The sequence below is a fragment of the Mustela lutreola genome, chromosome 6, assembly GCF_030435805.1.
Source record: "Mustela lutreola isolate mMusLut2 chromosome 6, mMusLut2.pri, whole genome shotgun sequence".
NCBI lineage: Eukaryota > Metazoa > Chordata > Mammalia > Carnivora > Mustelidae > Mustela > Mustela lutreola.
Genome location: NC_081295.1, coordinates 92,131,170 through 92,158,488, shown reverse-complemented (window position 1 = coordinate 92,158,488; position 27,319 = coordinate 92,131,170). Strand labels below are relative to the sequence as shown.

The following is a 27,319-nucleotide window of genomic DNA, read 5'->3' as shown; positions in this document are numbered from 1 at the left end:
TTCTCTATAGTTAAGAGTCTATTTCCTGGTTTGCCTCTCTCTCTCTCTTTTTTCCCTTTGCTTGTTTGCTTTCTTTAGTAAGTTCAGCATATGAGTGAAATCATGTGGTATTTGTCTTTCTCTGACTGACTCATTTTGCTTAGTGTAATACTCTTTAGCTCTATCCATGCCATTGCACATGGCAAAGTTTCATTCTTATTTATGGCTGAGTAATGTTCCATTCTATGTATGTGCATGTATGTGTATAAGATTTTATATATATATTTATATTATCTTTTTATCCATTCATCAGTTGAAGGACACCTGGGCTCTTTCCATAATTTGGCTATTGTTGATAATGCTGCTGTAAACATCGGGGTGCATGTGTCCCTTTGAATTAGTATTTTGTATCCTTTGGTTAAATACCTAGTAGTGCAGTCGGATCATAGGGTAGTTCTATTTTTAACTTGTTGAAGAACCTCCATATTGTTATCCAGAGTAACCACACCAATTTGCATTCCCACCAACAGTGCAGGAAGATTCCCCTTTCTCCACATCCTGGACAACACCTGTTGTTTCTTGTGTTTCTGATTTTAGCTATTCTGATAGTTGTGAGGTGATAATGTTCTATTCAGTTCTTCAACTGATAGGTTGAGGTCCACCCACATTCGGGAGGGCAGTCTACTTACTTTACCTATTCACATATTAATTTCATCCCAGAAATACCCTCATAATCACACTCAGAATAATGTTCAGCCAAATGTCTGAGCACTTCATGGCCCAGTCAAGTTGACACATAAAATTAATCATTACATAGGATGCCTGGGTGGCTCGGTAGGTTAGGTGTCTGCCTTCAACTCAAGTCATGATCCTGGGGTCCTGGGATCAAGTCCCACATCAGGATCCTTGCTCAGTAGGGAGCAAGCTGCTCCTGCTGCTCAAGCTGCTCCCCCTGCTTGCTGCTCTCCCTGCTTGTGGTTCTCTCTCTCTCTTTGTCTAAGAAGTGAATAAGTAAAATATTTTTTTAAAAAATTAATCATTAAAAATGCACAGAAGTATGAAAATATAATTGGAATTATTAGAGTTTAACCATAGAATAATATGAGGGGAAAAAATGAAATATAATGAGAATGAAGGTATAGTGAAAATCTGTGAGTCAGTCAGGCTTTAAAGACCACACTGAAGTTAGATAATCATGACTTGTATAGATCCTGGAAAAATAATTACGGGCATTATATTTGAGCAAGATCGTTTTAGCACTTAAATCTAGTTGCATCACAATTTGGAGACATTGAAATTTTGAAACCAGTATGCAAATAGCCCCACAAGCCTAGATTAGGGTGAATACTAAGTAGAGAGCAAATTCAAGACCATGAACAGAGTAAAACAAAACAACCAGATCAACAGAGGTTAGTGGAAAGGTAGCAAAGGGAGGAAAATAAAATGAGTTTGAATGTTAGTGTCATTAACAGCAATGAAAAATTAAAGAGATTTGCGGGATCAAAGATGAGCCATTTAAGATGACATGTAAATTTTTTTTTTTTTAAGATTTTATTTATTTATTTGACAGACAGAAATCACAAGTAGGCAGAGAGAGAGAGGAAGAGAAGCAGGCTTCCCACTGAGCAGAGTGCCCGATGCGGGGCTCGATACCAGGACCCTGGGATCATGACTTGAGCCAAAAGCAGAGGCTTAAACCCACGGAGCCATCCAGGTGCCCCAACATGTAAATTTTTAAGGACTTTATATCTAACTTCCAAATAAAGTGTCATAAAATATTTTAAAATGCAAACATGATGAGTTATGCAAAGGAAACTTTTGTCTTTTAAAGACTTTTATTTATTCATTTGACAAACAAGAGATCACAAGTAGGCAGAGAGGCAGGCAGAGAGAGAGGAAGGGAAGCAGGCTCCCTGCTGAGCAGAGAGCCCTATGCAGGGCTCGATCCCAGGACCCTGGGATCATGACCTGAGCCAAAGGCAGAGGCTTTAACCCACTGAGCCACCCAGGTGCCCCACTTTTGTCTTTTAAACAATTGTTATAAATTATATTATTTTTTGTTTACTTTGAAGAACAGTTGTTATAAATTATATTATTTTTTGTTTACTTTGAAGAACAAATAATATCTATCAGAAAAAACATTCTGTACATGAGTTGGTGTTGTGGTAAAATAATAATGTCTTGTAGCACAATATTTTACTAAGTTGCTAATAAATAACTCAAGGTTACATTACCATACCTTTATCCGTATAGTTAAGAAAATGAAGTTTGCACATTGAGATACCACCTTACACCAGTTAGAATGGCCAAAATTAGCAAGACAGGAAACAACGTGTGTTGGAGAGGGTGTGGAGAAAGGGGAACCCTCTTACACTGTTGGTCGGAATGTAAGTTGGTTCAGCCACTTTGCAGAACAGTGTGGAAATTCCTCAAGAAATTAAAAATTACGCTTCCCTATGACCCTGCAATTGCACTACTGGGTATTTACCCCAAAGATACAGATGTAGTAAAAAGAAGGGCCATCTGTACCCCAATGTTTATGGCAGCAATGGCCACAGCTGCCAAACTGTGGAAAGAACCAAGATGTCCTTCAGTGGACGAATGGATAAGGAAGATGTGGTCCATATACACTATGGAGTATTATGCCTCCATCAGAAAGGATGAATACCCAACTTTTGTAGCAACATGGACAGGACTGGAAGAGATTATGCTGAGTGAAATAAGTCAAGCAGAGAGAGTCAATTATCATATGGTTTCACTTATTTGTGGAGCATAACAAATAAGATGGAGGACATGGGGAGATGCAGAGGAGAAGGGAGTTGAGGGAAATTGGAAGGGGAGGTGAACCATGAGAGACTATGGACTCTGAAAAACAACCTGAGGGTTTTGAAGGGGCGGGGGGTGGGAGGTTGGGGGAGCCAGGTGGTGGATATTATTGAGGGCACACATTGCATGGAGCACTGGGTGTGGTGCAAAAACAATGAATACTGTTACGCTGAAAAGAATTTAAAAAAAAAAATGAAGTTTGTATTCTCATTCTACTAGTGATTTGTCTTAAAATATTTTTGTGCCCCATTATTTCTTGCATATTTTATATCACAATTCAATGTATATTATTTTCATTATAAATAAAAAATTGTGAAGTATACCATTATTTCATGTTATTCTACTTACTACCAGAAATATTTAACATACAACAATGAGTAATGAAGTAAGTACAACTTCCATTTAGTTTCAAAGATTGAGAAGTTGAGGGATTGCATAAAATATAGAATCAATTTTTTTTAACACTGAAGTTATTAGGAATATTTTATGATTTTGGTTTCCTGACACGAGAATTGCTTTCACATGAAAGACACCAAATCTGAGCTCAGCTTTCTGTGGAACTGGACTGACAAGCTGCTAATCTGTTTTTTAAGCTTTTTAAGCTTTATATTGTTAAAGAGGAGTTTCTTTATTTTCGGGTAGACATGGACAAAAATTTCTAGAAGGAAGCCAGTGCAGAATACACACGTTTACAGTGTGATCACTGCAATTAGCTGATAAAATTGCTCGCCTCACTCTATAGAGAAGAGGTCAGAGTTCGGGAGGGCTAATTTTAGAGCATGAGGCACATTGAGGCAGGTAGCCTTGGTGAAGTAACACAGTGATCGCATTCAGTCCTAAGGAATCACTTCTTGAAAGTCCAGGGCATATTAGGAGAATTCCAGCAGTGCCAGTGCTAGTAAGGGCACGAAGTTAGGTGAAGGAAATTAGTGCATCAGATAGATGAAAACTAAAGTTAAATTTTCCTGAAAATTATGACCACATTTAAATGTCTAACTCTCCTATGTCTTTATTTTCCATTTTCTGTTTTTTCCTGGTCAATGTGTTTGTAAACTGACATTTTGAAGAGGATTATAAATACAGATGATTTATGGATATGTAGTATTTGTAAACGATTAGTTGGGAAAACTCTTCTGGGATATATACTTCTGATCCTTTCTTAACATAGTGAAATTACTTCTGTCTGTATAGTACTTTACAGTTGTCAAATCCTCACCATCCCTCATGAAAGAAAATACAAAGTTACTTGACAAGGCTGCCTCCTGGTTCCCTGTATACATCCACACATTTAAATGGATACTGGGCCCATGTTCTTCTCCACATTGATTGTGTGTATTTTATACTGTGATAGAAATGTTTTTATTTGAAAAAAAAAAAAAGTATTTGCCCGACACTATTCCAGTTTTTAGAAAAATATGTTCACATTTTTCCTGCTGAAAACTTTTAGTTTCTGAGTAGATACATCATCTTTTTAAAACCTTTCCCCCAAGATTTCTTTTTAAATGGCTCACAGTTAAATTTAAATTTCTATATTTAGGTAGAATTATGTTTATATACCAACCACCAGTATCCAGGAAATTCAGTGGTAAGGCTGACACATAGGGAGTTTATAGTCTGTTTTGTAGTCTGTGTATTTAGACAAGGTTTGAAGCTTACTTAGCAAAATCGCTTAAACATTTGAGCAGAATTTCTTAAGAACAAATGCACTATTTGATTCCTTATAATTGTTAAGATAACAGTATGTCACTTTTTAAAGATTAGTTTTCAGGAATATGTTAGATTTATTCCTTTCAAAGAAGAATGCATTTAGGAACCTTTATATGTAAATATCACCTTTATATGTAAATATTTTTATAATATTGGACAGAGATGGTGTGGTGCAATCACCACGGTTTGATCAAATTTGGAAGAAGTTACAGGCACATATTTGTAGTGTTTTCTCCAGCATCTTTATTTTTTTCATCTGGACGTATTTTATGTTCCTTCCAACTAATCAAAATAAGAAACCGATTTTGCCTTTGCCAAAAAAATAGAACTATCATTTTTCACATTCTTTTATTTTCCAGGTCATTTTCAAGTAAGATTGTGTTTCTAGGACTTCTGAATTCCAGAAAAATCTCAACTTTGTAGATATAAGGGCCCAGATGAACATTGCAGGGGGAATCTAACTTTTCATGCAGTATGTTTTGTGTTGTGCATTCCAGATACAGTTAACTTTTTGTGTGCATGTGATTAGTGTGGAAAGAAATTAATGCAGTCCAGTATTATGATTTATGGACTGAATCCTTTGCCCACTGAAGACTTGCCAAAACTAAAACTATTTTTTTTCCTTTGGATATTAGAAACAGCTACTGTTTTTGTTGATCTTTTAAAGTTCTGAATGGGCCTATTTCAAATCATACCAGCATGGGAGCTCAGATTAATAATATACTTATTCAACTAGTGATACTGAGTGAAACCATTGCTCACATGGATATGAGGATAAAATTTCATAAGATTATTTTCAGGTGCATTAATGCATTTCTGGAAGCTGCACATGATTTTTCCTTTGCATGAAAGAAATCAAGGATTTCTGTTTATTGTATCAGTTACAGGTGGGCTTATTTAATTGCTCTTTTTTTTTTTTTTTTTAACTTTCAAACATAAGACATTTCACTTTTTAAAGCAGTAATGTGATTGCCAGATTATTCCCAAAGGTTTTTAACGCTTAGTATATTTATCTCTCTTGAGACATCATGACTGTAGTATATTTAATTTAGATTATGGAGGAAAAAAAATTCTAAATTCTCTTTGTTGTTAGTTACAGCAAGCTGCTGAAGTTTCTCAGCTCCGGGGAGCAAGGGTAATCTCTGCCGAAGACCTTCTGTTTTTGATGCGCAAGGATAAGGTAATATACAGCATTTTCATTGTATTAACATGCCATGTTTGGTATTCAGTTATGCTTATTTAAGGAACTGTATCCTTGTTACATGGCTTTCAAATTGGAATGCAACTATTAAACTGATGTTTTATTCTTCATAGTTTGCATAGAATGATTTGCTCTAAGAGAATAGATTCTTGTTCAAACAGCACCAGAGCACTGACCTAGAACTATGCTACCAACTAATTCTCACTTACCATTCTGTATCTCTTTCAACATTTTCATAGCTACATAATATTCACTGAGTATCAATCGTATGCTTTGTTCAGATAAGTGAGATAGAACTGAATGGCATATTTATTTTTCTTCTAATTCTATACAAGATTACAAGCTTTCCCAGGGTTTGTTTCAAGGTTTATTCTGTGATATACCATTTATAGGAAGAGTCTATAGAGATGAGTCTTTCAGAGGCATCAATATAATAATGTCCAGAGTTTTTATGGTAAAGTTTTACCTTTCTTACTCTTTGAACTCTGGTAATTAAAATATTTAGGGTGGTATTTACCTGTCTAATTTTGTCCTATCTCCCATGAGTAGCTAGTTGAAAATAGGAAAATTTTTTGAGCTCTATGCTCATGGTGTCTGCGTTTTCTGTAGTACATTGTACTTTAATAAAATAATTTCCTATAAATCTGAACAAATATATTTTATAATGTTTTACATGTTTTTAGTAGTGTCATCTAAATGTTACATGTACAAAAACTAGCAGAGTTAACTGGTAGCTATTGTCCCCAATGAGCAGGGCTTGGTTTCTGATGGTCCATTTTTCTCTTCTTGATTGTTTTTCCCTGGCCTCTTCATTATACATATACCCATTCCTCTTCTACCAATTTAGTATGCTTGTGGCTGGTTTTTTGGTTTTTTGTTTTGTTTTTTTTTTGGGGGGGGGGGGTTGGGTGTTTTTTCAATCAGAAGACATCTCATCCACCTTTTGGATAGCCTTGTTAACATCCTTTCCAATATCCAATTCCTTTATATTTGTGAAATATTTTAATTCTAATTGATTGAAGGTCAACTTAAACTTAGAGATAGTATTTTCCCTTCTTTAGACAGTAAGATTCAGAGACCTACAAACCACACCATGACCAATCTAATATTAAATTGTATAAATTCTTACTTCATTAACTCTTTGTATGAGGAATATAAAGGAAGAGAAGAGAAATGTCTTCACTATTGAGAAGCTATAATTTGGTTTAGGAAACCTGTCTGATTTAGTTGAAGAAGCAGAATTTCAAAGTTGTGTCATTAGTCGAGAGGCTGAAGGATTTGTTGAAGTAGAGGTGTCTGAGACTCATGCAGTTGTATGTAGAATGAACCAAATGCAAAGGAACTCGCCAAGAAGCTGGTTCAGTAACCAATGCAAAATATGATGGGCACTGGAAGTGGATAGGAAGGTGGATTTCAGAGAGATAGTAAGGAGTACAAATATGCAGGATTTGGTGACTTCATTATACTTGGAGGGACCAAGCAGTAATAGGCACAGGGCAGCAGTGGTGCTGTGAGGAAGGAGCTAGCACTGATAGAAAATGAGGAACTGGAGCCAAGGTCCTTCATGAAGGCCCATAGAGAACAGCGGAGTTAGTATTAGTACTTTACAGAGTATGTCCAGTCTTTCATGACAGAGTTAAAGAGGCTAGCACAAAAAATAGTCCACATTGACACTTTCTCCTGCCTTTTGGGAAAGTCTGCATTTAAAATCATAGTGAAACTATGGGAATATACACTAACTGACAGGGCCCCTCTACTGTCCAGTAGGACTCTTAACCAGAATCCTTTCATCAGTTGAGAACATAGATGTAATATGAGAGCTGCCAGAGTTCTCCTTTTCTCTTGAAAATAATAATTGTATTTGTATGCCGACATCTTCTAAACAAAATTAAAGTAGTTTATAGAGATGTAATATAAGACAAAATAAAATCTGAAGTATTGAATGCAATCAGAGCAACAAAAAAAAGAAGGGTAGCAGAAGAACTGTTTACAGGTGTGTTGTTTTTCTCTCCTAATTCTAGTTTATATTCATGCAGTATTTATTGACTGTCTAGGCACCTTCACTCTTTCTTTCATTTATTCATCCCAGTGGTACTATATGGTAGGCACTTTACTTAAAATCATAAATAAAGAAACTGAATTCCAATGCTAATGTTCTACCTCTGGCCCGGCTAAGCTCTAGTTGTAAAGCTATTTTTAACCTGTTTACCTGTATATAAAAAGGAGATGATTTTATTTGTCTGTATTTCAGGGCTGATCAAATAAGGTGCTTGTAAAAGAGCTTTGTAAAATGTACTATGTTTCAGCCGTAATTAGGAATATCAAACCTGAAGGTCAGGAACCAAGTTATAATACATCCCAAGTGTAAGCGCACAACAAATTACAGAGTATTATCAGTTACGTTTAAAGTTAAGCAGTATTAAGGTCTTCTAATAAACCTAAGGAAAACTAAAGAAAAAAATAAAATAAATAAATAAAAACAAAGAAAAAATGTCAAAAAAAAAAAAAAAAACAAACCCTAAAGAAAACCATCAGGACCCATCTATCATTCATCAGCTTTGAGTCCCATTGAAACATATTTCTCAGATTATAGAATGTTTTTCAGAAATATAAAACATAAACCAACTCCTCTAAAAAAAATTAAAACATTTCCAGAGATTAAAAAATTATAAAAAGGAAAGTTGTTTGGCTTTTTTAAAGCAGTTGTTATAAAATCCTTGTCTAGATGTTTATAAATCACTATAGTTATTTTAGTTTGGAGAGTGTGATATCACAGTCTTCAGGAAGAATTTAAACTTTTTGTAAGACAAAAAAAAAGCAATCATTGTAATTCTGGAACATTTGGATACTTACAAATGAAAAGTGCCTTCAAAAATGTTTTTTAGCTTTTATATTTAATATGATGACATCTGTTACTCCATAGTTTTATGGTAAGAATTGCTGTATTTTTCCCAGTGATCCTAGAATATAAGTTTATTAAATTTAATTATCATAGTATTCTGCAAACAGTAAAGTGAATGTAATGTATACGATTTCTTATTTCATATTTTCAACAGAAAAAGCTTAGAAGACTGCTAAAGTACATGTTTTTCCGAGACTACAAATCCAAGATTGTCAAGGGTATAGATGAGGATGACCTTCTGGAAGGTAACCCAAAAAACACTGAAAGCAATGTGACATGCGTGATGGATGACACACTGATAAATTGTTAGTGTGGACTTTTCCATCCCAGTGAAATATATGTGCTTCTGTTAAATAATGTAGCTTAGAAATTATCCAAGTAGCTATTTAGTTGGCAGCTAAATCTTGTGATTTTCTATTTACATGGCTTCATAGTAATCTGCTATGTCAGTTCTTTTAATCATATGGCCTGTTTTTTATCAGAATGTCATGAAACTGAGAAAATCATGTTGATTCAAAACATAATTGATCTTAGCAAGCAAAGTTTTTCTGTTGTGGGTATAGGAAGCCAGAACTGTTATTATAGATCTCTGAAATTCACATATGGGTTTTTCTTAATTTATTATAGAAAGTATCTGATATGCAGTATGATGTAAAGTCACCTCATTTTGGTGTGTTATTACTGTGCTATTTGAAATCTTACCAATAGCCCAACACGGGGTAAAAAATTTTCCTTATCTGATTTTCCAACTCAATTCCATTTCAGAATATTTAGAAAAAGATATTAATGTTGTAGAATCAAGCAGTGCTAAGCTGAAAACAGAAATGTACTAAACGATACTTACTGAGTCAAAATAAATACACGCTATAAAATAACTCATATATTTGTGTTGAATGTAGTCACTACATAGTGGTTATCCCATTGCTAATAAATACATTGATAAATAAACAAACTCTTTTAGATTGAGAACTTCAGAAAACTGCTCAAAACCCACTGAAGAGTTAATAAATCTTGGAAGTAAATTTAGATTTACATAACTTCAATAAATAAGTAAGTGTAATTACCATGCAAAAAACAAACAAATTCATATCAAATGTTTCATCAGTGTTGCCTATTTAATATTCCTGCAATTCTCAGAGAATTTAATTTCTGATAAGTAGTTCTCCAGTTGAATTTACATGCTTCCTTTTTTGAAGAGCATAAAGAATACAGACTTGAATTCCTGTCTTTCCTAGTTCTCTGCTTTCTCTCTATGTGAACTTGAGTATCATTTTTCTCGTAAGTCAAAAATTATACCACTCACCATAGTGGAGTTCTTATGAGAGTTTAACATAATGTATGAAAATCACCTGATACATCCCTGAGACTGAATAAATGATAGCTTTTAATACCAAACTCAGAACATAAGAAGCTCAGAGTGGTGAGACTAGTATTCAGTTGTACTAGCAATATCATATGTGTCTGATGCCCTCTCCTCCTTATTTATTTCAGATCTCATCTCTTTAATTTCATTTAAATTTTCTAGTTTTTTGTATCACATAAAGTTTTAAAATAGTTGATATAACTTAATAAGATAAACTACTCCAGTAAAATGCATCTAATACTGAGGTAGGACTTTGAGAATGGCCATATGAGGATAGATTTTTTTCCCAGTAAAACACATTTTACTGGTGAAAGCTTTAAAAAGTAATGGCATGAAGTCTCTATAAGTTGTCGTTAAGGGAATACAGCAAATGAAGAAGTACATATTTAAGGAAATCCAAATCTCATTAAGAACAGTGAGAGTCTGTTTTATTTGAGCCATGACCTGCTCCCATTACCCCTCCTCTTTCCTCCTGGAACCTCAGCTCAGAATGGTGGAAGCATTACTCTGAGCAAGTGTTTCCAAGAACACTGGACACATGATTCTTTCAGCTACCAGTCTAGGACAAGAGTTTCCCCCCAGGAGGTTGGCATCTCTCATCTCCTCTGGCTCCATGTTGCAGAAGCTTTATTCCATGCAGGCACAGTTAAAAGGACCAGAGTTTCCACCCATTCTCTCTTCATAGGAAAGCTCTAACCCAGACATGAAAGGCTAAGAATACTGGGTCCTGATTGCCCCAACCTAGCTTGAAGTAAAGCTCCACACCAGAAGGGAGAAGCCCAGAAGACAGTGGACTGCCATCCCTGCCTAGCTTTCCACATATAGATCTAGGAATCTTTTTAGTAAAAGCCAGTACAGTGATACAGAGGTTCAGCCCCAAGGGAGAGATAGGCTTTGATAAGAGAGAGCTTGGCAGCTTTCTCTATGAGGACTGACATTTTAGAACAGAGCATGTGGAATTTCATACCTAAGGGTGCTATAAAAATACTATGGAAATCCTGATTGTGAGTAATTAAGGGGAAGCTGGAAGCTACGTTATACTAGGACAACAAATAAAACAGGATGTCAGCTAAAGGTTTGACAGAGGAAACAAATGGAAGAGACAGCTAAGAAGAATCTTTCTGGGGTCAGAGCAAAATGTAAAGGCTGGTAATATCTGGACTCTGCAAAGGGGCCTGACGTCATTCAGACCAATCTGTGGAACATGCCCAAGAGTATTATCAAAAACAATAGAGCAATCAGCCAGAAGTCAGTGGAAGCTAACAGCTGTGTGTGATACCCCATGTGGAATCAAACCAACCAGAAACTTAATGGAGAGATCAGGAAAAATGACAGTCAAAGAGAAACTGACTAACACTACGGTATCCCTGGTGACTGAGGAGACCAATTGCATGCTCACATTTGTGCTCTCTGGGAAACAACTTCAGAGGCCATGTGCTATGAGGTAAAAAGATTTTATTGAACCAGTCTATCCAAATCACTAATCAAATAAACAACCAAGCAAGCAAATAATGACAACAGGCCCCAGGAAGAAAAGGGAATTACTATTTAGAGTTACTACAAAATAAAATACCCATTTTCACCAACGATAACCACCAAATACTAGACAAGCAAAAAAAAAAAAATGTGTGAGCCATTAAAAATGAACAAAAAGCAGACAACACAAACTGCCTTTGAGGGGGCCAAGATGTTGGACTTACAACACAAAAACTTCACAGTAGCAGTCATAAATGCATTCAAAGAATAAAGGAAACCATTTTTAAGGAACAAAAGGAAGGTATGATTATAATGTCTCACAAAATAGAAAATATCAATTAAGAGATATTAAGGATTAAGAGAAATTAAGAAATTGTTCTGATGAACACTGTGTATTGTGTGGAAGTGTTGAATCACTATATTGTATACCTGACACTAATATTATACTGAATGTTAACTAACTAAGTTTTAATAAATAATAAAATAAAACTTTAAAAAAGTTTAATAACTTTTACAAACTTAAAGAATAAAATATAGAGACCAATCATAAAAAAGAAACAATTGAGAATTCTGGGGTTGGAATGCACAATGACTAAAATGAAAAATTCAGTAAAGAGTCTCAGTAGTACCTTTGAAGTGAGAAGAAAGAATCTGATATTGAAGACAGATTGTTAAAGATTATGCCATCTGAAAAACAAAAAAACAGAATGAAGATAAATTAACAGAGAAATCTGAGGCATCATTATATAAGCCAACATATACATAATGGGACTACCAGAAGGAAAGAAAATGATACAAAGGAGCAGAAAAAAATCTTCAAAGAGATAATGATTGAAACTTCTCTACTTTGATCAAAATCATTATATCCAAGCAGGTCAGCCAGCTCCAATTAGGATAATCACATAGAGATCCACATTCACACATATTCTTCTAAAAATGTAAGAAGACTAAGACAAAGAGAAAATCACAAAAGCCACAAGAGAAATGCACCTCTTCACATCCAGTCAAGCTCCAGCAATATTAACAGCTGATTTCTCATTAACAATATAGATTTAAAAAACAATGTATATTTATGTATATATATATATATATATATATATATATATATATATATATATGTCAGAATAGCCATAGAATGACATATTCAAATTGCTTAAAAACAAAAACAAACAAACAAACAAAAAACTGTTAACCAAGAAACATATCCAGCAAAACTATCTTTTAAAAGTGAAGACAAAATGAAATATATTCCCACATAAATAAGAACTGGGTGAATTTCTTGGTAGCAAATCCATATTAAGAAATATGAAAGTGGGGCACCTGAATGGCTCAGTTATTAAGCATCTGCTTTCATCTCAGGTCATGGTCCCAGAGTCCTGGGACCAAGCCCCACACTGGGCTCCTAGCTCAGCAGGAAGCTTGCTTCTCCTTCTCCCACTCCCCCAATTTGTGTTCCCTCTCTTGCTGTGCCTCTCTCTGTCAATAAATAAAATGAAATCTTACACACACACACACACACACACACACACACACACAAAAAAAAAAAATAGGAAAGTTAGTTCTTATGGCTCAAGTAACTGGCACCAAACAATAATTTCATTCCATACACATACACATACCCACACATACATACAGACACACACACAAAAGTACCTGTAAAGGTAATCATGTAAGTAAAATAGACAATATAATTGCATCTTTTCCCCTTTCTTCTCTTAACTGATTTAAAAAACCGTGTATGAAACAATATAATAATTGTAATGTTAAGTCTATAACAGGTAGATATACACATGTAGATACATGTAGTTATATATTACAGTATATTTGACAGTAACAACATAAGTTAGGTGGGTGAAAACAAGGTGTGTTGGAGGAAGAAGTGGCACAAGATGGCTTCTCCAATTACAGAAATAAATGAAAAGAAACAAATGGTAAATACAATAGTTAATATAACCAATTCTATAAATACCTGATTTTTATCCTTTGAAAACACAAACTACTGAAACTGAATCAAGAAGAAATAGAAAATGTGTGTACACCTATGGCAAGTAAATTATTTGAATTAATAATATTAAGACTTCCCCAAAGAAAAACCCAGGGCTAAATGACCTCATGATGGATTCTACTACATGTTTAAAGCACAATTAACACCAATCTTTTCCAGCTCATTTTACAAGGCCAGTATTATGCTAATATGAAAACCAGACAAAGACAAAAAGAAAACTAAAAACTAATACATTGCTTCTCTGTATTCCTGATGCTGTACTTTCCATCTCTGTGACTTACTTGTTTTGTAACTGGAAGTTTCTCTTATGCTCCTTTATGTATTTCACCAGTTTCCTCACCCCACCTCCGCTTTGGCAACCATCTGTTCGTTCTCTGAATTTAAGAGTCTGTTTTTTCATTTGTCCTTTTTTTTCTTTGGTTGTTTCTTAAATTCTACATATGAGTGAAATCATGAGATACATGCCTTTCTCTTTCTGAAGTACTTCAGTTAGCATTATATACTCTGGGTTCATACATTTTGTTGCAAATGGCAAGATCTTGTTTTGTGTCTGTGTGTGTGGCTAAGTAATATTCCATTGTGTTTGTGTATGTGTGTGTGTGTGTGTCCATCTTCTTTATCCATTCATCTATTGACGGACACTTTGGTTGTTTCCATAATTTGGTTATTATAAATAATACTGTAAAAAAACATCTAGATGCATTTATCATTTTGAATTAGTGTTTTTATTTTCTTTGGGTAAATACCCAGTAGTGGAATTACTGGATCATATGATAATTCTACTTTCAAATTTTTGAGAAACCTCCATACCTTCTTCCATACTGGCTGCACCAGTTTCCATTCCTACCAACAATGCACAAGGGATTTTTGTTTTTGTTTTTGTTTCTTTTTTTCTCCACATCTCACAGGTCTCACCAACACTTGTTACTTCTCGCCTTTTTTTTAATCTGGCCATTCTCACAGGAGTAAGGTGATATCTCAATGTGGTTTTGCTTTGCATTTTCCTGATTTGTGATGTTGAGCATCATTTCACATGTCTATTGGCCATCTGTATATCTTCTTTAAAAAATATCTATTCGAGTCCTCTGGCTATTTTTGATCAGATTATTTGGGGGGTTTTGTTATTGAATTATGTAAGTTCTTTATATATTTTAGATATTAAGCTCTTAGCAGATATATCATTTACAAATATCTTTTGCCATTCAGGAGGATGCTATAACATCTTCTTTAATATAGATGTGAAAATCCCTAACAGAATATTCAGTAAACCAAATCCAGCAACATCTAAAAAGGGTTAGGGTTAGGGTTAGGGTAAACCCCATGACCAAATGCGGTTTATCCCACGAATGGAAGATTGGTTTAAATTTAGAAAATACTTTGTATAATACATCATAAAGGTCATAAATCACATGATCATCTCAGTAAATGTAGAAAAATTATTTGAAAAAAATTCAAAAGTCTTTAATGAGAAAAATGCTAAAAAAATCGAGATGGGAACTTTCTCAACTTGGTAAAGGTCATTGCTATGAATGGAATGTTTGTATCTTCCCAGAATTGGTATTTTGCAGCCCAGTCACCAACATGATGGTATTTTGAGGTAGAGCCTTTGGAAAGCAATTAAGTCATGAGGGAGGGGCCTTCATGAATGGGATTTGTGCCCTTCTAAGAAGAGACACAGGAGAGTTTGCTTTTGCTTTCTGCCATATGAGGATAGGAGAAGACAGTCCATCTGCAAATCAGGAAGCAGGCTCTCATCAGATACCAAGTGTGCCAGCACCTAATCTTGAATTTTCCAGCCTCTAGAATTGTGAGAAATAAGTATTTGTTTTAAGCCATCCCATCTGTGATATATTTAAATATTTATTATTGTCTGTGCTGTAAATAGACCAGGACAGCCATTTATGGAAAACCCATAGTTCATATCATACTTAATTGTGAAAAATTGGATTCTTTCACCCTAAGATATTTGGATTTTCTTTACCTGGTATCTGCACATGTATTTTATCACTTAAAAAAAATAATTTATTTCTTTCTCCCTAACCCACACTGATATTAATGCATTAAACTATTAATTGCCTATTATAATATTATACTCCTTCTTGATCTTTTGCAATAATTTTTTAAAGTTATGTTTTGCTTCTAGATAAGTATGGTAGTTTTACCCCTTAAGAGAAAAGGTGTAAGATCTTGTCCTTTTATGCTTCAAATACATTGCCACAATAAAATACATAATATTCTCTCCTTTTAATTTCAGATCTCAGTCTTGATGTTTTTTATCTAAGTGTTTTTATTTATTTTCTGAATTAGGCTTGCTATAGCAGGATTCTTTTTCTTTTCTTTTTTCTTGTTTTTTATTATGTTAAGTTAGTCACCATACAGTACGTCATTAGTTTTTGATGTCGTGTTCCAAGAGTCATTGTTTGCGTATAACACCCAGTGCTCCATGCAATTCATGCCCTCCTTAAGAGCAGAGATGCCCTTCAACAGAAGAATGGGTAAAGAAGATGTGCTCCATATATAAGCATGCTTTTTCTAAATATGCGAGGACTCTTTTTTTTTTTTTTAAGGAATTTTAACAGTCCCTTTGCAGTTACTATGTTGATTGACAATTTGGTGTTTTATTGTCTCAACTTTACTCATGACATGAGTAAATGATTTAATTCTGCTTATGCTTTTGTTTCAGATGCAAAGATTCTCCCTTTAAAGACTATTTTGAGAGAACTCCCAATTCTGAATTTCACATGTAGTATTCGATACATGTAGTGATTAGTGTTGATATAAACCTGTTAAGCACATTTTGTTCCTTCCCTTATGTTTATGAAGACAAACTGAGTGGTAGCAATAATGCGAACAAAAGACAGAAGATCGCCCAAGACTTTCTCAACTCTATTGACCAAACAGGAGAACTCCTGGCAATGTTTGAAGATGATGAGATCGATGAAGTTAAGCAAGAAAGAATGGAGGTATGGTACACTCTTCTCCTTCTTATGTAATAGAAAACCTACTGCAGTGCTTATGCTATGTGGTTCTATTATGTTCTTTAATTGTTACCTGAATTGCCCAGAACAGGGTTTGCATGTCTGAAGGCGCCCAGAGTCACCCTGTACAGGTGTCCATTTCTGCCTTCAGCCAAGACTTTGGGAGTCTGTTTCTCTCTTTCCTCCTCTAAATACAAGTAGATTTCCCTAAGCTTCCTGCTAGGCCTAACTTTTACTGATACTGTTTTTTTTTTTTTTTTTTTAAGATTTTATTTATTTATTTGACAGAGAGAAATCACAAGTAGATGGAGAGGCAGGCAGAGAGAGAGAGGGAGGGAAGCAGGCTCCCTGCCGAGCAGAGAGCCCGATGCGGGACTCGATCCCAGGACCCTGAGATCATGACCTGAGCCGAAGGCAGCGGCTTAACCCACTGAGCCACCCAGGCGCCCTTACTGATACTGTTTTATTCCAAACTTATTTTTTGTTCCAAATCATCCATTTATCTTTGTGGGCAAAGGTAATTTCCCCACTTTCGTGTTGGCACGTGGCATGAAGAGCTATCTTTCAGGCTCTGAATGGACTAACTAGCTGAGGTAGTATCCAGGGCAAGTACGTGCTTTCCAGCCCCGTAACACAAAGTTAGTGCCATGGGTTTGGGTTCCCTGGACATGTTTTCACAATACATGTGAAAATTGTGTGCTTTCTGTTTGCCTAAGCTATCTATTCATAAAATTACTGATTCCTTAAATACTTATTCAGAAATAAAAATGACTGATTTTATTTGAGTGCCTTCCAAAATAAAAAGCATTATTCTTATTGTCCTTATTATAATACTTTTACAGTTAAAAAAAAAAATCTCCATTATCCCCTTCTCTTTAAATGGGGCAAGAGAGGTAATTCCAGAACTCCAAAAAGACCATGCTAATAATCTCTATGCATGCTAAAAATATAATTATTTCATGTTAAATTCTGGAGGAAGTCCAATAGACATGCATGCTTTGTAAACTTTAACAACCTTCTTTAAAGAATTAGTATGGTTAGATCATGAACTGTGATCTAAAGGCAATGGTCTCTTTAGGTATCAATTACCTTAAAAATGTGTGGTTATCTTGGTTTGGGGCAACTGCAAATGGTTTTAGTTGAACTTCGCCGTGGGCCAAAATCATGCTAAGTTGTCCAAAGCAGATGATAAACATATATTTCTGATGTCATTATGGCCTAAACAGGATATGATCGTTTAGTGGCATGGTTTATACAGAGAGCAAATATTATTTATGCTTTTTTAAAAAAACATTTTTATATTAAACTAATGGGCATTAAGAAAGATTCATGAAGGAAGGACTATATGTGAATCATTAATGAAATAGAACAAGTAGCTTTTCAATGTTAATGGTAAAATCTCTGTCAACCAAGCCCGCTGCCTGGAAGGGCATTCCACAATCAGGAAGAAGAGAAGAAATGGAGCATGCTGTAGCACTAAGCTAATAATAACAGGCTACCATAGGCTTGGAAAAATGATGAGTCAGGAAGGTACAAGTTAAAGTCAATAAAGTATCCGGAAAGGCAGGAGAGGAAAAGCATGGGAACTGATGCAGTTTATATACCTCCTCCCTGCAGTTATATATTACACAGTGGTCACCAGGATAATAAAATAGCAATAGTTGGTGAAAATGGTTACAACGCAGTAAGCTTCATCTATGTAATAAAAATCAGATTGGCAGGTCTTTAAGCTTTATATCATAACTAAAATCTTCTCCAAGCAAGAGAACAGAGAACAGTTTTGAGATTCTACTCATCCAAATAACAGAGTTTAACTGAATAAAAAGTGCTGAACTTAGACGTAACTGTAGACAGTAGAAAGTGGGACTGTTAAGAGCATCGGCCTTGCCTGCTTCTAATTTGACAGGTTATAGTTTCAAGCGTAAACCACAACGGCAGCAGTCCATATGAAACCACTTTGGACTTGCAGACTGCAATCTCTGCTTTTCAAGTGCAGGGGGGTAATCAGTCCTGGCATCACTCCGTGATTTCATTTTTCTCTAAGCATCACTTACTGTTGCAGAAATTTTGTTAGCTACCTCCTTCCCAAGAATGTATGAAAATGGTATAGGCCTACCAACAAAGCTTATTATTGTTTTGCTTTCTTCCTTTTTTTCTTAAATGTGATTTAGAAGAGAAAAAAGTTTCATAGACATAAAAACCCACTTGGGATCCTAGCTTTTTCTCAAAACATTGAGCAAGCATACAAGAAAAAATGAGTTCTTTCCTGTTGTTTTTAGGTGATTTCTGTGTGTTCCTGGCTTTTTTTTTTTTTTGAGCTCATAATTTGCTTCATCATTATTAAAGATTATATGACTTGAGATATAAAAAGTCTAGATTAGATTTTTACTTCCATTTCTACTTGCCTATCCTTCATCATGACAGTTAGCTAACTCTTACCCTATTTTAGTTTTCCTCCAGCACCAAATTTTTAACACTTGGGTATATATGTATTGTAGAGATCTATGATCCATTGCCTCTGAAGATACTTACAAATTATCAAATAAAGATTAGAATAATGTTCAAAATTACCTTTGAGGGTTAGGAAAGAGCAGATTTGGTAAACATAATAAAAAGCATTTGAATGCTCACAACTTCTCTTGTGTTCCTCCACTTAACCCCCATGCCAGAATGACACAGGTGTGTTTTACTGTTAATCCTGTTTCTTACATTCTAATTTTTTGAGCATCAATCAATTAAATGTGACTGTGTCAACCAAAGGCCAAGAGGGTGGCACAAAAACTGCAAATAGCTTTGGTTTTTCTGTTTTTTTTAAGATTTTATTTGTTTACTTAAGAGAGAGCATGAGCAGGGGCAGAAGCAGAGGGAGAGGGAGAAGCAGACTCATCACTGAGCACAGAGCCCGAAGTGGGGCTTGATCCCAGGACCCTGAGTTTATGACCTGAGCCAAAGTCAGACACTTACCCTACTGAGCCACCCAGTTGCCCCATCTTTGGGTTTTCTTAACAGAGTGACTATGGTCACTCAGAGCTCTACTGTGAAGGAACCTGAGAAGCTCAAGTTTATCATCAATCAAGTAAAATACCTAGTCTAATAAACTACTAGGTGAGGGGGATGTAAAGAATAAATGTATAAAAAGTTGGGTGAACTCTACCTTCTGACTAATCCTCAACCTGAGGATTAAACTTTCTTGTTTAAAAGTAAACAAGAAAGCAAAATTAGAGCCTACCAGAGAGACAAGCCTTTAAATAAAATAGGGTACTAAAACCTCAAAGGCCTGTTACTGTAATCTAGAAATAAAGCAGAGTAGAATACATAAAGTTTAAGATCTCTTAAAAATGTTTGTAATTGGCTTACAATTGAATAACATTCCAGGTGGCCATCTGAATTTAACTTAAAGTGATTGGCCATAGATTTAAAACACAAAGTTTCTCATAAAAGCTGAATGATTGGAGAAATCAGGTTCACATTCAGTTGTGCGCCGAGCATAATGAGGTTATGATCCCTAGGGAAGTTGAAACTCAGTGTTATTGTTTGTGGAGCTAAGTATACTGGAAAACTCACTGAAGAAGCCAGAGACGTGGATTGCTATAGATGTTCTTCATCTTCTCATTTTGAAGTCTGTTCTTTCTACCATTCCCCTTCTCTATTATTATTATTTTTTAATTATAATAGTAAAATAAAATGCCTCTAAGACTAAGTTTTCAAAAATATCTTAGATAAGATTCATCATAAAAGGGGGCGCCTGGGTGACTCAGTGGGTTAAAGCCTCTGCCTTCGGCTCAGGTCATGGTCCCAGGGTCCTGGGATTGAGTCCCTCATCAGGCTCTCTGCTCAGCAGTGAGCCTGCTTCCCTCTCTCTCTGCCTGCCTCTCTGCCTATTTGTGATCTCTGTCTGTCAAATAAATAAATAAAATCTTTAAAAAAAAAAAAGATAAAAAAGGCTAACCCTAGTAAGATAAATGTTTACAAATATGAAAAAAAAATACAAACATTGAGTTTAAAAATGAGGCCCAGAGAAAATTTTAAAATTTAAGTGTACATGAGATTAAGATGCAGAGTTTATGTACTGGAAAGATATAGTTTATGTATGTACATACAGATGGTATATATAGAAATGCATATATCTTTACATGCATACTATTATGTATATTCTGTAAGAATAGAAATATAGTGATAGTCAATTTTTTTTCATATAAAAGTAAAAGAACAATCAGAGGTATATCCGACAAACTCAGATGCTAATAATAGCAATTACTACTTCAGAAAAAAGAATATTAGAGAGGAAAGGCTTTAAAAGACAACAATGTCAGTAATTTTGTGTTACTAAGTGATGCTGCCTGTGGTGAAGAGAGTAAGTACAAAATGTTAATCATCAAATTCCAGAGAGGTGAAATACACAAACTAAAAGCTTCCAGTAATGGGGGAGATGTCAGAGAAATGCATTTGTTGAGCCTGAGACACACTATTCTCAGTCCTTAGCAGATTGACTTGGGGAAAAAATTTTAATAATAAAAATTTAAGTTTATCTATAGATGTATATAAACATTTTTAAACAAGCAGCGGTTTTAAAATCTTATTCAGCTAACTCTAAGGATTCCACAGTGCTCTTTAGGGAAAGTGAGGAGAAGTTTGTTGAGTCTCTAGCCTCCCTTCTCTGCCCACACTTCCCTCAGTCAGAAGAACTTCTCTGACTTATTGAATCTGCATATCATTGGTAAAGAAGGGGTTTCATTATTTTTTTTCCATCAAAAATCATTATAAAACATCACTGGAGTTTTTCTGTCTCTCAGGGTCAACAGATTTCAAAAACGTACAAATCGATAGAGCCCATTACCTTACCAGAGCAAAAAAAGAAAACCTACAAGTAGTAAGAAAAGTTAAATATAAAAAACCCTAATTGACTGAAAATTTAAAAAGAAGAAACCAACAACTAATAGGAGCAGCTAATGGACCCACAACAGATTAAAAATTACTACCATTGACTCTTTGGGTAATAAGAACACTAAGAATAGTCCACGTAAAAATTACAAAATTCGGACAAAACTTTACTTAAAACATAGGCAACTTTTTAGCTTTTAAGCCTTTGTTAAATTAGGAAAAATGAAAACAATGATTCAACTAAAATTAGAAATTTTACATTAAGGGGCTTGTGGGTGGCTCAGTCAGTTACATGTCCAACTCTTGATTTCAGCTCAGATCATGATCTCAGGGTCATGAGATAGAGCCCCGCGTGGGGCTCCATGCTGAGTGTAGAGTCTGCTTAAAATTTTCTCTCTCCCTCTCCCTTGGCCCTTACCCCACCACTCCTGAATGCATTCTCTCTCTCTTTCTTAAAAAAAAAAAAAAGTACTCACTTCAGGAGTACATATAATAAAAAGAAAAAAATTTTACATCAAAGAGAAAACAGGAAAAATGAAAATACAAAAATAAACATATAAACTTAGAAAACAAATAATTACAATCTAAGAACCCTTTGCAAAAATAAGAACAAAATGGTGGAATGAATCTAAGTCTCAATAAGTAAAATGAAAAGATAGCTTCTAAAATTAGCAAGGCATGGGGATCTAGCCATAGACTAGAGAAATCAATTCATATATAATTATGTTACTAACATATTTGAAAAGCCTGATGGAATGAGTATCTTCCTAAGAAAACATAAATGATTAGTTTTATTCAACAGATCGTAGAAAACTTGGATAGATCAGTAAACTTGGAAAACATGCTAAATGTTTTTAAAGAATTATGTCCTAAAAAGTCTATGAATCCAAAATGGCTTATGGAAAAGCTCTTTCAAACATTCATAAAACAGTTTATTACCATTGCTTTATAAGCTCTGTCAGAGTAAAGAAAGTAAGGAAAACTCATTAAGTTTTACAAAGTATCATAATATAATCTTATTTATGAAAATGGATGCAGGGGTGCCTTAGTGACTCAGATGTTAAGTCCAGTCATTAAGTCCCAGGGTCCTGGGATCGAGCCCCATGTTGGGCTCCTTGCTCAGCAGGAAGCCTATTTCTCCCTCTACCACTCTCCCTGCTTGTGTTCCCTTTCTCACTGTCTCTCTTTCTCTGTCAAATAAATAAATAAAATCTTCAAAGAAAGGAAGAAAGGAATGAAGGAAATGGATGCAGGAATCTTATATAATATTAGCAATTTTGATCAGCAGTATCTGTAATAAGAAATGTGCCATGACTGAATAAGATTTTTTTCGTGAATTTAAGCATGCTTAATATTGGAAAATACATTAATGTTATATACCCAATAACTAAGTCAGAGGAAAGCAACCATATAGTTTAGGAGGTATTAGACAGGAGCGCGTGGGTGGCTCAGTCAGTTAAGTGTTTGCCTTTGGCTCAAATCATGATCTCAGAGTCCTGGGATCAAGCCACACATCAGGAGGCTCCCTGCTCAGTGGGGAGCCTTCCTCTGCTTCTCCCTCTCCCTCTGCCCCTCCACCTACTTGTGCACTATTTTTCTGTCTCTATCAAATAAATAAATAAAATCTTAAAATTAAGTTTTAAAAAGACATTGGACAAAATTAACTTCTTATTCTTTTTAGAAATTCTCAATGAACTAGAAATAAAAAAGTACCTCCATATCAATATAAAGACTACCTCACTCCACTGAATAGACATCATTATAGTTTGAAAAATATAAACAGAGTTCCATTAAATTCTAAAATGCCCATACTATCATTTTTACTTACCAGAGTTCAGAAAACATTAGCCAGTGCAATAAAAGGCATAGCTATTGGTAAGAGACAAAATTTATCATTATGTATAGATAATATAATTTTTATTATTCATCCTTGAGAATCAATACAAAAGCTATTAGAACCAGTTACTGCCTTCATTAAATCATATAGATAGTTTAAAAATCAATAGTTTCCCCCATACTTCAATAAGAGTTGATAAAAATGAGAAAGACAATCTCAATCAAAATAACACAAGGATGAAGATTATTTGGAGGGGAACTTTATATTAACAAGAAATGTAAGAGAATATGAAAGTAATATTTAATAAAATATTGAAATATGAGGAGTGCATAAGTGAAGAAATACTGTGTTCCTAGATACAAGCATGGAATATTATAAATATATACATTGTACCCAAATTAGTTTATTAGCTTAATGTAACCTCAACAAAAATCTGAGCAGAATTTTTTTTAAAAACTCTCAAATGATATTAAGGGTTATTTTAAGTGATAAAAAAAGAGAGAAGCAAAGAAATTTTCATTAAAGAAGTGTAGGGGCTGGGGCACCTGGGTGGCTCAGTCAGTTAAGCATCTGCCTTTGGCTCAGGTCAAGATCTCAGGGTCCTGGGATCAAGTCCCACACAGGCTCCCTGCTCAGTGGGAAGTCTGCTTTTCCCTTTCTCTCTCTCTCTCTCAAATAAATAAAATGTCAAAGAAAAAAAAAAAAGAGTAGAGGGCAGGGTTCCGTTTATCCTACCAGATATAACATTTCATAAAACTACTGTCATCAAAATAGTGTGGTCCTGGTGTAAAACCCAATAAGCATACCAACAAATAGAATATATGACGTAAATATAGAGAGCATAATTTAGTGATGATAAAGGTAACTTTAGAAATTAATGGGAGAAAGACACCAAACAGTTGGATAACATTTGGGGAAAAAAAATAGTTAATTCCTAACCTTATACTTACATGAGAATAAATTCAGGTGGGTTGAAACAATAGGTATGAAAAGTAAAAATAGAAATAAACACTGGTAAATATCCATTTGGGGATGTGGAAGGATTTTCCAGCCTTTTGTTTTCTAAACAAGCTTTTAAAGACCTGCTCCTCAAGATGTTAACAGGTGCACTGTTGGGAATGGGGATGGGGAAGTGGTCTATTTTCAAACTAGTTTGTGAAATCCTAAACTAAGAAATTGAAGAGATTCCTTTTAAGACCTTCCAGAGGTTTCTGTATGCAAATATATATTGTGAATTTTTCAGCAATGGAAATAGAATCTATTAAACTTTTCTGGAAAGAAGGGGGGAGGAGTCAAGATGGCAGAGAAGTAGCAGGCTGAGACTACATCAGCTAGCAGGAGATCAGCTAGATAGCTTATCTAAAGATTGCAAACACCTGCAAATCCATCGGCAGATCGAAGAGAAGAAGAACAGCAATTCTGGAAACAAAAAAACAACCACTTTCTGAAACATAGGACCGGCGGAGAAGTGAATCAAAAGCGATGGGAAGATAGACCCCGGGGGGAGGAGATGGCTCCCGGCAAGCGGCAGAGTAACGGCGCACAAAATCAGGACTTTTAAAAGTCTGTTCCGCTGAGGGACATTGCTCCAGAGGCTAAACCGGGGCGAAGCCCACGCGGGGTCTGCGTGGCCGCAGGTCCCGCAGGGTCACAGAAGGATCGGGGGTGTCTGAGTGTCGCAGGGCTTGTGGGTATTGGAACGGGAAAGCCGGCTACAGAGACAGAGCCGACAGTAAGTTCGCAGCTCGGGGTTACCTTGAACCGGTCACAGGCTCGGTGAGCTCGGAGCATGGCCGGAGGTCAGGCAGACGGGAGTAACTGGGCGCTGTTCTCTGAGGGTGCACTGAGGAGTCGGGTCCCGGGCTCTGGCTCCTCCGGGCTGGAGACCAGGAGGCCGCCATTTGTATTCCCTTCCTCCGGAACTCTACGGAAAGCGCTCAGGGAACAAAAGCTCCTGAAAGCAAACCTGATTGGATTACTCAGCCCCGCCCCTGGTAAGGTGGGTGCAATTCCACCTGGGGCAAAGACACTTGAGAATCACTACACCAGGCCCCTCCCCCAGAAGATCAACAAGAAATCCAGCCAAGACCAAGTTCACCTACCAAGGAGTGCAGTTTCAATACCAAGGAGAGCAGCAGAATTCCAGAGGAGGAGAAAGCAAAGCAAGGAACTCATGCCTTTCTCCCTGTGGTTTTTTGTGTTTTTTTTTTTTCCCCTGTGATTTTTTTAGTCTTGCAGTTAATTTAATTATTTTCTTTTTCATTTTTTTTCTCTTCTGCTAAAATTTTTTTTAACTTTTACCCTTTTCTTTTTTAACGTTTTTTAACTAGTTTATCTAATATATACATATTTTTCCTTTTATATTTTTCTTTATTCGTTTTCTTTTTTAAAATTCTTTTCTTTTATTTTTTTTTCTTTATTTTTTTTTCTTTCTTTTTGAACCTCTTTTTATCACCTTTCGCCCCCCTCACGATTTGGGATCTCTTCTAATTTGGTTAAAGCATATTTGCCTGGGGTTGTTGCCACCTTTTTAGTATTTTACTTGATCCTTCATATACTCTTATCTGGACAAAATGACAAGGCGGAAAAATTCACGACAAAAAAAAAGAACAAGAAGCATTACCAAACGCTAGGGACCTAATCCATACAGACATTGGTAATATGTCAGATCTAGAGTTCAGAATGACAATTCTCAAGGTTCTAGGCGGGCTTGAAAAAGGCATGGAAGATATTAGAGAAACCCTCTCGGGAGATATAAAAGCCCTTTCTGGAGAAATAAAAGAACTAAAATCTAACCAAGCTGAAATCAAAAAAGGTATTAATGAGGTGCAATCAAAAATGGAGGCTCTCACTGCTAGGATAAATGAGGCAGAAGAAAGAATTAGTGATATAGAAGACCAAATGGCAGAGAATAAAGAAGCTGAGCAAAAGAGGGACAAACAGATACTGGACCACGAGGGGAGAATTCGAGAGAGAAGTGACACCATAAGACGAAACAACATTAGAATAATTGGGATTCCAGAAGAAGAAGAAAGAGAGAGGGGAGCAGAAGGTATACTGGAGAGAAATTATTGGGGAGAATTTCCCCAATATGGCAGAGGGAACAAGCATCAAAATTCAGGAGGTTCAGAGAACGCCCCTCAAAATCAATAAGAATAGGCCCACACCCCGTCACCTAATAGTAAAATTTACAAGTCTTAGTGACAAAGAGAAAATCGTGAGAGCAGCCCGAGAAAAGAAGTCTGTAACCTAAAGTGGTAAAAATATTAGATCGGCAGCTGATTTATCCACAGAGACCTGGCAGGCCAGAAAGAGCTGGCTTGATATTTTCAGAGCACTAAACAAGAAAAACATGCAGCCAGAAATACTATATCCAGCTAGGCTATCATTGAAAATAGAAGGACAAACAAAAACTGAAAGAATTTGCAAACACCAAACCAAATCTACAAGAAATATTGAAAGAGGTCCTCTAAGCAAAGAGAGAGCCTACAAGTGGTAGATCAGTAAGGAACAGAGACAATATACAGTAACAGTCACCTTACAGGCAATACAATGGCACTTAATTGATATCTCTCAGTAGTTACCCTGAATGTTAATGGGCTAAATGCCCCAATCAAAAGACAAAGGGTATCAGAATGGATAAAAAAACAAAACCCATCTATATGTTGCCTCCAAGAAACTCATTTTAAGCCCGAAGACACCTCCAGATTTAAAGTGAGGGGGTGGAAAAGAATTTACCATGCTAATGGACATCAGAAGAAAGCAGGAGTGGCAATCCTTATATCAGATCAATTAGATTTTAAGCCAAAGACTATAATAAGAGATGAGGAAGGACACTATACCATACTCAAAGGGTCTGTCCAACAAGAAGATCTAACAATTTTAAATATCTGTGCCCCCAACGTGGGAGCAGCCAACTATATAAACCAATTAATAACAAAATCAAAGAAACACATCAACAATAATATAATAATAGTAGGGGACTTTAACACTCCCCTCACTGAAATGGACAGATCATCCAAGCAAAAGATCAGCAAGGAAATAAAGGCCTTAAACGACACACTGGACCAGATGGACATCAAAGATATATTCAGAACATTTCATCCCAAAGAAACAGAATACACATTCTTCTCTAGTGCACATGGAACATTCTCCAGAATAGAT

The 27,319-nt window shown here is 35.6% G+C and overlaps 1 protein-coding gene across 6 annotated transcripts in view; it reads left to right on the top strand.

Moving 5' to 3' along the window:
* The window catches only part of SUPT3H (SPT3 homolog, SAGA and STAGA complex component), a 574,885-nt gene that overhangs the window by 380,766 nt on the left and 166,800 nt on the right, over positions 1-27,319 (top strand). For all 6 annotated transcript variants that reach the window (XM_059178140.1, XM_059178143.1, XM_059178142.1 and 3 more), the window contains exons 4-6: positions 5,606-5,692; positions 8,770-8,860; positions 16,283-16,422. In XM_059178140.1, the coding sequence (XP_059034123.1) occupies positions 5,606-5,692; positions 8,770-8,860; positions 16,283-16,422 (318 nt within the window). The remainder of the gene's footprint in view (positions 1-5,605; positions 5,693-8,769; positions 8,861-16,282; positions 16,423-27,319) is intronic.